Consider the following 13,468-nt stretch of genomic DNA (forward strand, 5'->3'; position numbering starts at 1 on the left):
GTCTTTCCCTTTATGATTAAATTATTAAGACAATAAATATACAGCCAAATATTAATTTGTAAAACGAAAATCATTTAATATAATATAAAGCACATTGTCTAGGCTTGTTAAGTGCAAATGTACGGACCCTCGGTCAATGCGGTGTCTTAAAGTAAAAGTGAGCCCGCAGCATTTGTGCTCCTGTAACTGTACAAAATATATGCCATACAGAAGGCATTGCATATTAATATATGGCATTTTCTCAGTAGGCCTATGTAAATTAATACATAGCAATACAAATACATTTTAGTCATTTAAATATTCTCATCATTTCAGAACAAGCTTAGGCTACCATAACAACTTACATTGGGCTATATCATGTGTTCCTTTGGTCGAAAATATGTAAAAAAATATATATATGTGGGTAAAAACATATCCAGCTATAGAGTTGTAGTCCAGACTTGAGGTAGCATTGCCACATTTGTCTTTCTTCTTCTGTGTTTTGTACATTCTGATTGGTCAACTTCAAGTGCATTGCCAGATCGTCTCGTTCACCCGCACCAACACTACGAATTTATACCGACAGCTCCCGAACTTTTTTGACATGTTTAAAATTATCGGGAGGTCGTAAGGTGCTCGTAACCTGCTCGGCTCATAATTCCTCTCACACGGTGCGAGCCGCGACCATACGAGCATGAACGATTTGCTCCCGAGAAACAAAATCGCATGCGACCTCCTACGACAACAAAAATCGCACCGTGTACGCCCGCCTTAAGACCTTACTCGCATTATTGGAAATAATCGCATTATTGGTGTGCATGTAAACAAGCTGATTGTGATGATTTCAGATCACCGCAATGATTGCACATCTCTCTAAAAACACAAGGGGGAGTTGCAGCGCCTGTATAAATGAGACATTATCAGCGCCTGTATAAATGAGACATTATACTTTTTAATTAGGGCTGGGACTCGATTAAAAAAATTAATCTAATTAATTAAAGGCTTTGTAATTAATTAATCAAAATTAATCACATTTTAATCACATATAAATATTTGACCTGAGAGCATTGAGAAGTTATTTTTCACATGGATTTTTAGTATACCATGAATAATGACTGAATACATAAGCTTAAGCAACAAAATATTGTTTATTTTTGTTCAACCAAGTCGTTGTACTCTGAGTCGGGCTAACGTCCACACTAGCTGCTATATGTTTTGCATTGAGATGATACTTGAGGCTCGATGTGCTGCGGTGATATGTGAATTCCTTGTTGCATAGCTAACACAAAACCATGCTCTTATCGACGCTTCCATCCGTTCTTTTTTATAAAAAAAATTCCCATCCACGGGACCAACCAAAGCGATCTCATCAGCTTCTTCGTTCATGTTCACTGTGGTTTGTTGTTGTCTGAAGTCATGAACGCTAGTTGGTGCTCCAGTATAATCGGTTCGCCGAAACTCATCCAATGAGAAATGTTCCGCGGTGCAAAAATAAGTGTGATTAAAATGCGGTAAAAATGTTTAACGCGTTATTTTTTGTGTAATTAATTCATCTTAATTAACGTGTTAAAGTCCCGGCCCTATTTTTAATATATTTTATGTGTATAAATATTTAGTGCCAGATAAACCTTGCAAAATATTTAATTATAAAAATCACAACAATGTGCGAAAATTACAATTAAACAATAAAACAGACAATTAATCGTCATAATCGTCAAAGCAAAAAAAAAAAAAAAATCTTCACAACCGTCACAATTTATTAGTCAATTAACCGTCAGCCAAATTTCATAACCGTGACAGCCCCCGAAGAATACGATGATGCGAGTTATCATCTCCAATATAAATCTATTTTCTTGGACTACAACAAACACATGGATTGTTGGCAACAGTTTACTTCCTGGCATTGGTGATGTAGACAAGACCGAATTATCATAATTCCTCCCGCTTAGACTCACAGCCTGTAAGTTAACTCCTGTTAGCATTGCATTGTGACCGATCTTTTAAACATGGTAAGGAATGTCACATTTTCAGCTGATTTCAGAGGTATTCAGGCCAATCAGGGACACAGAGTGGAAAATAATGTGTTTATTTAACCATAAACCACGCGAACACATTGTATTATACCAACTACACAAAATAACATTGTTTTTAGCAATGAAATGGGTGTTGTTTAAGCTTCTGTGTTTTTAAAAGCCCTGCTGTCCATAAACAGAATCTGGTAGCTTAATTACAGGTAAAGGCTTGTGATTGGTTAAACAATAGCATTGCTATAGTCACCAGGGTTGCCTTGTCCACTTTTTTAAGCTCCTTTCTGGGTAACATGTAAGCTAAATATGAGCAATTAAAGGCTGTTTCTTATGTTTGGGTGTAACCCTCAGACGACGCATATTATGACTGACCACCAATAACAGTCTATATGATGTCATCAGAAATGTTTTCCTGCATGACATGCATGCTGATTTATTTTACTTTTTTTGGAATGTGAGATTTTGTTTCATACGTTCCCGTTCACTTGACATTCCTAGACATGAAGTCATACAATAGGACCTGGAAAAAGCAGGTTGATGTGACCTGCAGAAGTTGAAGCGTGCTCTGGTAGCACATACTGTTCTCAGCTGAAAGTGGTGGTTTAATGCAAAACAAGTGTTGACAAAAACAAATCGAACTAAACTTTAGATCAGTAGAGAAGCTTCCCTTCATTGAAATCAAACACATCCTGTCATGAAATGGATGACTTGGGTTTATTTTTTCTGGAGAGTCAGAAAAGCGAGTTTAAGAAGCTTGAATAATTAGAAGTCTTGTGGTATGTCCTTCTCTGACATCTGTGTCCCACGATGCCTCAGGAATGAGATTTGAGATCTAATACGCCCATGAGAGTCATAAAATTAAGAAAGTCGGCTCTGAAAAGTGACCACAGCAGCATTAAGAGCAACCAGAGGCGTTTTATGTGTGCAATAATGCATTTGAGGCACAGTCACATAAAACTGCCATCCACTCTTTTTATTACTTTATTATTGTTGACTTCAAGAAGGCATGTGATTTATTACAAGAGAACAAAATCAAACTATTAACAACATGCCTTTACATATGTGATGTATAATAACCCACACACACGTTTATATTTAAAGTTTGATATGGGTGTGAATAGTACAGTCTGTTTATTACACACAAACATTCAAGAACGGTCGAACGCACAGCCTTGCGAGGTATAGTTTATTTTTCTCATGTGTGTACACAGACGTTTGATACATACATGGACATTGTGTCAAAGTGCAATGCATCTCGTGTTCAACATAATACATTCTCATGTAGGCGGGTCATTCTTTATTTGTGGTGGAAGTGGGGTCACTTTACTTTACAACAGTTGAAATAACATTTAATTTTTTAACACAAAAGAAGTGGTTTTATTGTGAACATAGATTTTATTTAACACATACAATTTTATTAAATTGTAAAAAATATATATATATATATATATATATATATATATATATATATATATATATATATATATATATATATATATATATATATATATATATATATATATAGTAATATTTAAGAAAAAATGTGTGTGTCCCTATGGTGTTACAAAAATAGATGTTGCCCCTTTAAGAAAATGGGGAAATCTATTTGGACTACTTCCTTGTTAATTTTCTTAAAGTTAGCTACATTTCTGACAATTTCATGTGTCACACTTTATAAGTGTCTATAGTTTTATGTTTATTACTTGCAGATTTTACATATTTTAATTAAAATTTTTAGTGATGCACCAAAATGAAAATTCTTGGCCGAAACCGAAAACCGAAAAAAGGAAACCAAGGCCGAAAAACCGAAACCGAAACACCGAACTAAATGATTATGCCAATTATTAGTACAATTGCATTTATGGCTATCACTGTGCACTAACTTTACTAGGGGTGTGTGACGGATAAAAAAAACTCACAGTTCGGATCACATTACAGTTTTTGAGGCACAGATCAGATTATTTTTCGGATCAGCAAAAAGCAGGTGGGAAAAATCTAATAAACAATAAAGAAATTGCAAACATTTATTAAAGAGAACAAAGTTGTACATTAATAAGGTCTGAAATTAGCATTAGGTAAAGAAATCAAATTAAATGAATCATAACACAATAAATTAAATATATTATTATTTTTTAGAGCTATTTGTCTCTTTGTCATGGGTTGTTTGATCAATATTAATGATACAGACTTAAGTAGGTTAATCTGACTGTAATCTATACATACACTTAAGACATAAACAAATGTTTTTATCAGAAAAAGAATACTGTGGAGATAATTTTGTTTATATGTGCCCTGTCAATAACAGCGAGATTTTATGTTTGCTTGTTTTTTTTAAACGCGTTTCTCTCGTATGTGCACTACCGAGGGCACTTAAACGCGTGCACACACAGAGACCGAGGGTGAATCCCAAACAGCGCAACAGTCGCTCCACATAAAAACGTTACGTTGTGTTTCGTTGCTTTATTCGCCAAATGTATGTTAATGGATTGCAGTATGAGACACATTAGCGCGACTCTCTCTAAAGTTTACACATCAAGACATGCTTAATCTTTGCAGACGCTTGCAAACAGCTACCGTGAGTGAAACCTGCTTGAGCATGAAGGGGAGGGGTGGGAGACGACTGATCAACGTGAGTGAAACCCAAGCGCTAGCGCACGGATGGGAGGGGCGCGGTTGACATTCATTTTCGGTTTACATTTTCGGCTGGAATTTTTATTTCGGCCCGAAACCGATAATGCCATTTTCGGCCGAAATTTTCGGCGACCGAAATTTCGGTGCACCCCTAAAAATTTTGTTAAATACATACTTATTAATATTTCCTAAGAGTGGCGGCTCGTGAAAAATACTCTTCTGATGACGAAAATTGCGTCACACAATACGTCGACCTTTGCTTATGCTTAAAAACAGGAATATACTTCGGCCTTTATAGGATTTCACATGAATTAGTTTGGTCACTCACACTTCACAGCTGTTCTTGCTAAAACAAGCTTTTGTTTTTATATATGCTTACACTCAGAGATAAAGATTCAACCCACAATGAAAGTATATGATGCAGAGCAACACATATGATGCATGTTAATTACTCATGAACAATTCCAAATTACAACCTTACCATGAAAAAATTATTTTTACCAAATGTTTTTAACCATACACGATATCTCAAATGTCAATATTTGGTGGCTTACAGTAAATACCAGTGTAAGGTCTCTGGTAAAGTTTTCAAATAATTTTCTGCGAAAATCTTCGTTTGGGCTTGTATGTATATCTAATGTTATTAAAACATGTTTATATTAAAATTTTGTGTAAACTGTATCTGTCAAAATGATTTGAAGCATCTAGGTTATTGTGTGTTATTAGTTTTGAGCGGTTGTTATCTGGGAATCAGAATAGGCTTTATGCCCAGCTGCGCTACTTCCTGAACCTCAGCCAGCTTCCCGTTTCCCGTCTGCCACCATTGGACAAACCGACCAATCCAGGTGTGCCTGACCTCAGAAGTCACAACAACAATAATCAGACATAAAGCCTATTAAGCATTCGAACGAGCTGTGTAATAAAGATATATATGATATTGTTCTAATATCTGGACTCTATCAGGGCTTTAGCAAATTATAAACTGATGGTTCAGTGTAATAAATACATTCTCTGAGGACATTATATAGTTTGACTGAAAATGTCTTTTGCTCTCTGTGTTAAAACATTAAGAAACATAAATTGAAAAGGAAATTATTTGTGTGATGAAACCTTGATTATGATTTCATGGGGTCTTTAAAAGCCCATCATTTGATTTTCATTGAGGGGGATTTGTGTCATGTGTTTCAACAGGTGAATGTGTACTGCAGAGAGCCGTGCTGGTGAGGAAGAAGCTGTCGGCTAAAGAAGGAGGTGGTTGGTTGTCTGGGACTCTCTTCTGCACTCATTTCAGAGTGGCTTTTGTACCTCAGGACAGCCAGAAACCTGATGTGAGTGAGGGATGAGTCGCACTTTTGAAGTTTACAAACTCTCAGGCTGTCTACAATTATTGTATAGTTTAACGTCCTCTGCAGATATATGTATTCATCTCGATTTTTTTTCTTTTCTCTTCATCCAGGATAATGCTGATCCTATGCTGCTTGGAGACCACGACGTGGCTCTCGCCTCTATAGACAAAGTCGTTGCAGGTGAGATAACCTTTACCGACTGAAACATAGATGAGTGATTTTTTTTGTACTGTATCATGTATATTTGTATAATGTGTATGTATATACTGTATTGTACAAAATAGCCCTGCACGATATTATCATAGGGGCTGTCCACATGGAGACGCGTATCACCGTATACTTATAAATTTGTTATCGTATTGGCGTTTTATCCACACGGATCCGCGTTTTGGGAGACTGAATCCGCTATTTTTTAAAACCGGGTCCTAAAGTGGATAAATCTGAAACCGACACCCTTGCGGTTTCGTCTGTACAGCCAATCCGTATATTTTGTGAAGCGAAAACGTCATCACATCACGTGTCGGAAGCGTCACAAATAACAGCAACAACAATAACGGCGGACTACGTGATTGTGTTCGTGCTACAGAAGCTACTAAAGCATACTAGCTTTATTACAGCAAAATCTATTGCTTCTGTGCAATTGTGGTGAGCAACAAGCGATAATGAACAACATCATACGTTGGTTATGCGCATGCTCAAAGTCTTCTTCTCCGTGTATAGTGTATATCTGTGGCAGAATTACAGCGCCCCATACTGGTCCGGCATATATACTACACCGCTTTCAGTCGGTTTCAGTCGGTTTCGTGTTTACGGATTATTTTTTTAGAGCAAGGAAAAAAATGATCGAATAGGGAATAGGCTAACCTTGCATTATTTAGTTTTTCTGCAATGTATATTGCAATATTGCTATTTTTTGTAAAGCTCTGAAAACTTGAGGAAATTAGTTGTGTGATGGTTTTAAATACCTCTTGTCAAGTGACAAGATTGTGTTTTTAAAATCTTCCTTTGAACCCTATTGTTACCACATCTTTTGCCAGGTGAAATGTTTTTGAATTTGTGATTTTTTTCTTGGGTTTAAAACCATTCTCATATAGTGTAACTTTGGCAAAGGCAAAGATATGTATAATAAAGGCTAGATGTCTCGCCCTCACTGCTGGCCAATGGAGGTCGACGTCATCACCTGGCGGCCATTTTCAAATGGTGGTTGTCATCACCTGGGGGCCACCATTTGAAAATCGGTAGAAAATTGAGCAAGTTATGGTCATTTAAAAGTACGTGCGGCATTAAAACACAACGCTACAAATGAGCAAGCCGACTGAGGTAAGATGGCCGCCAGGTGAAGACGTTAGAGACTCTGCTGTAAGACATCTAGACTTTATTATACATATCTATGGGCAAATGCATCAAAAACAGTAAAGAAAAGATGTGCGGTTTTGCAGATGCGCATTTTGCGATGATGATGATGATGCTAAAATGAAATATTGTGTAGCCCTTGTAGAGTTTTTTTTATTTTGTACATCTGTATTATGTGTATGTTTTGTATATTGTTTGTACTTTATTAAGAAAGACGTTCACCCACTACTACAATACTGTGTTTTGGTAACAATAAAAGTGATATGATATTAAAATCGAATTTGGACAAAATAAACTTAAAGAGCACCTATTTCATTGCTAAAAACAACGTTATTTTGTGTATTGGTATAAAACAATGTGTTTGCGTGGTTTATGGTTTAACAAACACATTATTTTCCACATATCGTACATTTTTGTAGCTCCAGATTTCACTCACGTCCTGAAACGCACGGATTTGAAAAGCGCTGTGTCCGTGATTGGCCAGCTAATCTGTATGTTGTGATTGGCCTGAATACCCCTGATGTAAGCCGGAAACATTACGCTCCTAACCATGTTTGAAAGATTCGGTCACAATGCAATACTAACAGGGGTTAACTTACTGTTTGTGAGTCCGAAGCGGGAGGAATTATGATAATGTCGGTCTTATCTACATCACCAATCCCAGGAAGTAAACTGTTGCGTACAGTCCATGTGTTTGTTGTAGTCCAAGAAAATGAGATTTACGTTGGAGACGATAACTCGTCATCGTTTACTTTGGTGTATGCACCTTTTGCATATCTTAACATACTAATACACACTTACACACCAAAGAAAATATAAAATCATGAATCGGACAATAGGTGCTCTTTAATAGTCATGCAATGATGTCACAGTGCAGCAAAAATACGGTCCTGAAAGTAGACTAGGCTGAATCATGGAAGAGATGTGGAGTTTTAAATGTAATCCTGGCTTAGGTCGAAAATCTGGTCAGGTTTGTTTAATGCATGTACATGTCTGCTACAGTTGGACCTTCTCGCACCAAACTGGTGACACCGAACTGCTCTCTGAAGTTCACCCCAGAAGAACTGCTGTTGTACTGTCGAGACCTGCGTGTCTTCTGTTTCCTGTTTGACAGACTCACACCTGATGTGCAAGCTGTTGAGGTTTGTCAGAATATAACAAAGTATACATGTAAAGCCATATCAAAACTGATAAAAGGGCGACTTAGATTCTTTATTCAATGTTCTTATTCGGGTAGCTAAACACGTAGGTTTTTTCTTTTACCTAATAAATAGTGAATCACCTGATACTGCCTTAGAAATTGATGTCCTTGATGGTTGTACTGAGAATGCAACACATTTTTGCATTGTGGTATGACACCTTTTGTAACAATCAAGCCTGCATAGCTCAAAGTGCTTTTGTTCTTGGGTCCGAGTCTATTTTTGGGCTTTAGCGCTACTTGAACTTGCTTACAGATCACGTACACCATTGCTAAGACCTACCAACCACTGAAACCTGGGACCCTCCTCTCCTTCCAGAATGCTGCTTTGGGTAGTATTGGTGAGTTATTTATTATCATATGTATTGTATCTAAAAGTTGCAATGTCATTTTATGTTGGCGAAAACCGATAAAATGGCTAATAATCGGTTGATTAAAAGCAATTTTTCACGCTATTGGCGTTTAAAGGTGACATATCATGAAAATCTGACTTTTTCCATGTTTATGTGCTATTGGGTCCCCAGTGCTTTTATCAACCTAAAAATGTGAAAAAGACCAACCCAGTAACTTAGTTTTGGTAAACCATTCTCTGCAAGCATGTGAAAAAAATAGGATATTGAAATTTGGTTCCCCTTGTGATGTTAGAAGGGAATAATACCCGCCCCTTAATCTGCACAGCATTGCCATTTAGTGCAGAGATCAACATATTTGCATTTTAAAGGACACACCCAAAAATGGCACATTTTTGCTCACACCTACAAAGTGCACTGCAAAAAAATGACTTTCTTACTAAGTATTTTTGTCTGTTTTTTTTAGTAAAAATTTCTAAAAAATTCTTAAATTAAGAGAATTTCTTTTTTTCTTGATGAGCAAAATTACCTAAGAAAATAAGTCTAGTTTTTAGACAAAAAATATATAAAATTAAGTGAACTTGTGCTTAAAACAAGCAAAAAACTGCCAATGGAATAAGAAAAATCTTGAATTAGGTGTTTATGAAAAAGTAAACCTATTTCAAGAAAATGTTTCTTATTCCATATGCAGATTTTCCCCCCTTGTTTTAAGCACTAATTTAATTAAAGTTTATATTTATCGTTCAAAAAACTAGACTTATTTTCCTAGTTAATTTTGGTCATGAAGAAAATACATCTTAATTTAAGAATTTTTAGATAATTTTACTGAAAACAAGACAAAACAGTAAGTAAGAAAGTAATTTTTTGCAGTGTGGCAATTTTAACATGCTGTAATAAATTATGTATGTGTTATTTTGAGCTAGAACTTCACATGCGTGCTCTGGGGACACCAAAAATGTATTTGACATCCGTAAAAAGTCCCCTTTAAAACCAGCCATTCATGGCTGATATATTCTGTCAATCAAAAAAAAAAAAAAAATGGAAAATGCAATACATTTTGAGATCTTTATATAGTAAATGTAAAGAAACATCTAGTTTAATGTTCAATATTAATGGTCATTATATGAATGAATAACATGTAGAAAATGTAATCATCAGAATTTAGTTAAAGCAAGTTAATATAACCACCAAACTATAGGTATCGGCAGATACACTGCAAAAAATTATTTTCAAGAAAAATCTTCTTATTATTTTTGTCTTGTTTTCAGTAAAAATATCTAAAAGTTCTTCAATGAAGATGCTTTTTCTTGATGAACAAAACGACCAAGAAAATAAGTCTAGTTTTTAGACCAAAAATATTACATTTAAGTGATTTTGTGCATTAAACAAGCAAAAAAAATCTGCCAATGGGTTTAGCAAAAATCTTGAACATTTTTCTTAAGCACTAAATTCAAGAAAAATGTGCTTTTTTGTTTAATGAACTTAAATTTGCTATTGTGGTCTAAAACTAGACTTATTTTCTTGGGTCGTTTTGCTCATCAAGAAAAAGCTTCTTAATTTAAGAATTTTTAGATATTTTACTGAAAACAAGACAAAAATAATAAGAATTTTTTTCTTAAAATAATTTTTTTTTTGCAGTCTATCAGTCTAAATAATCGGCATCGGTGGAAATATTTTATATTAGTGCATCTACCATTCTTTTTTTTGTCTAACCAGTTTTTTACTACTTAAACATTTACAATCTTGTGCTAGGAATGAAAAATAATTAATTTATGTAATTTTTACATTTACATTTATGCTTTTAGCAGATGCTTTTGTCCAAAGCGATTTACCAAGATTAAGGAAACAATAAAAGTGATGTGTCATAGGGAGGCAATAGTACAAAATTTGCTTTTTAGAGTAAATGCATGAATTGCATAGTCAATGCTGAATAATATTAAAATATATTTGATTTATCTATATCACCCAGCTGTAGCAGTACATTGCACACTTTTTTAATATTGAATCATAGACAGAAATGTGAGCTAAGCCAGGACTGACAGGAAAAGTCAACTAAATGAATAATGGAAAGTAATCTGACGCAGGTCACCTTCTAGCCCTTTTTAACCTTGTCAAGGTTTGTTGGTGGTCAATTCATGTTCATCGCACCAGTCCGTTACCTTTGCACAAACCAAATGAGTTCACGGCTCACGGGAGGTTCAAACCGGATCCTGTAGCCAATCCAAGCGCTCAATGCCTCCGTCCTCTGTCTATAGAGATGAAGCAGTTCCTAAGCAACAGGCGACGTGACCCGAACATGAACTGGTTTGAGTGTTCTTCGGACTGGGAGCAGGAGCTGGAGAGGGCGGGTGCAGATGGCTGGAGGGTCAGCTCTGTCAATGACCGCTTTGAGATGTCCACCAGGTTGAGATCTTTTTTCTGATATTCTGCACTCATAACATGTAGTCTTATCTATGATCTTTTTCCACTACAAAGAACCAGAAATCACTCTCATTTAGTTCAAAACCTCATTGACTTTTTTTTTATCTGTGGAACACTAAGGGATATGTTTACTCAGTCCTCATTCACTTTCATTGAATGGGTGAAAGAGCCTGTCAGCATTGTTTGATTGCTTTGGTGTTCCACGGAAATAAAGTCAAATGGGTTCGGAATGGCACAGAGGTGGGAAAAAATGGCAAAATATTATTTTTTGGGAATTTATCCAAAATTAAGTCTACAGTACTGGTCAAGCACAGGTGAAATTATAATCTCTTGATTTGTTTAAAGTGTGTCCTGTCAGTCATGCCATATGTGACCCTGGACTACAAAACCAGTCATAAGTCGCACAGGTGTATTTGCAGCAATAGCCAACAATACATTGTATGGGTCAAAATGATCATTTTTTAATGCCAAAAATCATATGAATATTAAAGGAACAGTATGTAGAATTGTGGCCAAAACTGGTACTGCAATCACAAAACTGGTGGCCAATACACAACATGACAACATCATCATCAGTTGAGGGCTGCAACTCCACTTTTTAAATGACAATATCCTGGCTGGACCGCTGTGATATAAGTATTTGAAATGAAAATGATTTCTTAATGTCTAGTGACATATCAGGGCCATTTTATGATTAATTGATATACATTTCTTACATACTGTTCCTTTAAGTAAAGATCACACTGCAAAAAAAATCCGTAGAAATTACAATGTTATTGCAGCTGGGTTGCCGGCAATTTACCGCAGATTCACATTTATGTTATATACTGGCATGAACTTGTTCAAAGTTAAATAAATCCCAAACATAAACAATCCTTTATCTTTACAGAATAAAACTATACAATAACAGCCTCATGCAAAGCATTCTGGGAACCAGAAGTCATCATCAACCTTTTTCTGTTTTTTGCTTCAGATTTTGTTTCCCAGAATGTTTTGCTTGATGCTGTTTTTTTTTGTTTTACTCTATAAAGACAAAGACTTGCAAATGTTCAATGTTCATTTAACTCTGAACAAAATGTTGCCAGTTAAAAACAAATTTAAATCTACGGTAAATTACCGGCAACCCAGCTGCAATTTCTACGGATTTTTTGTACAGTGCATGATCCATGAAGATATTTTGTAATTTTTTTTTACCGTAAATATATCCTAAATGTATTTATCATTAGTAAAATGTGATGCTAAGGCCTTCATTTTGACAACTTTAAAGGTGATTTTCTCAGTATTTTGCACCCTCTGATTGCAGATTTTTTAAAAGTTGTGTCTCTGCCAAATATTGTCTTATTCTAACAAACCATACATCAATGGAAACTTATTTGGTAACACTTTATTTGAAGGGGTGTGTCATAAACATGAAGGAGATTTTATGCACGTTTATGACATTTGTCATTGTGTCATTCGTTCATTTATGTAATTTTTAATGCAAAGAAAGACGACATTATTTGAGATGTCTTTGTTATGACATAAACCAATACATCCTAACTTGTCATGAAAATTTGACAATACCAAGACAACATAACTTCTCATAAATCTGTCATAAACATGAAATAGCAGATTAATTATCAAACTTAAGAAACTATATCTTTAGCTTCAATATGTTCACTGCAAAAAATGACACTCTCACTTAGTATTTTTGTCTTGTTTTCACTAGAAATATCTAAAAATTCTTAAATTAAGATGCTTTTTCTTGATGAGCAAAATGACCTACGTAAATAAGTCTAGTTTTAAGACAAATAATATACAATTTAAGTGAAATTGTCCTTAAAACAACCAAAATTATCTGCCAATGGGGTAAGAAAAAAAATTGTGAAATAAGATTTCTTTTTTCTTAAACACTTAATTCAAGTAAAATTTTCTCACCCCATTGGCAGATATTTTTGCTTGTTTTAAGCACAAATTCACTTAAATTGTATACTTTTTGTCTAAAAACTAGTATTATTTTCTTAGGTCATTTTTCTCATCAAGAAAATACATCTTGATTTAAGAATTTTTAGATATTTCTACTGAAAACGAGACAAAAATACTAAGTAAGAAAGTCATTTTTTGCAGTGTACCAATGTAGTTGAGGTCAAGAAGAATATTCATGATGCTGTTATTAAACAACTT

At 35.0% G+C, this 13,468-nt stretch overlaps 1 protein-coding gene across 1 annotated transcript in view; it reads left to right on the forward strand.

Annotated features, from left to right (window-relative positions):
- Window positions 1-13,468, forward strand: part of mtmr11 (myotubularin related protein 11) — a 56,393-nt gene that overhangs the window by 23,019 nt on the left and 19,906 nt on the right. The window contains exons 3-7 of the mRNA XM_055211215.2: window positions 5,829-5,965; window positions 6,094-6,163; window positions 8,339-8,478; window positions 8,791-8,875; window positions 11,140-11,287. Of these exons, the coding sequence (XP_055067190.2) occupies window positions 5,829-5,965; window positions 6,094-6,163; window positions 8,339-8,478; window positions 8,791-8,875; window positions 11,140-11,287 (580 nt within the window). The remainder of the gene's footprint in view (window positions 1-5,828; window positions 5,966-6,093; window positions 6,164-8,338; window positions 8,479-8,790; window positions 8,876-11,139; window positions 11,288-13,468) is intronic.

This window comes from Misgurnus anguillicaudatus, chromosome 10, assembly GCF_027580225.2.
Source record: "Misgurnus anguillicaudatus chromosome 10, ASM2758022v2, whole genome shotgun sequence".
In the NCBI taxonomy this organism is placed as follows: Eukaryota; Metazoa; Chordata; class Actinopteri; order Cypriniformes; family Cobitidae; genus Misgurnus; species Misgurnus anguillicaudatus.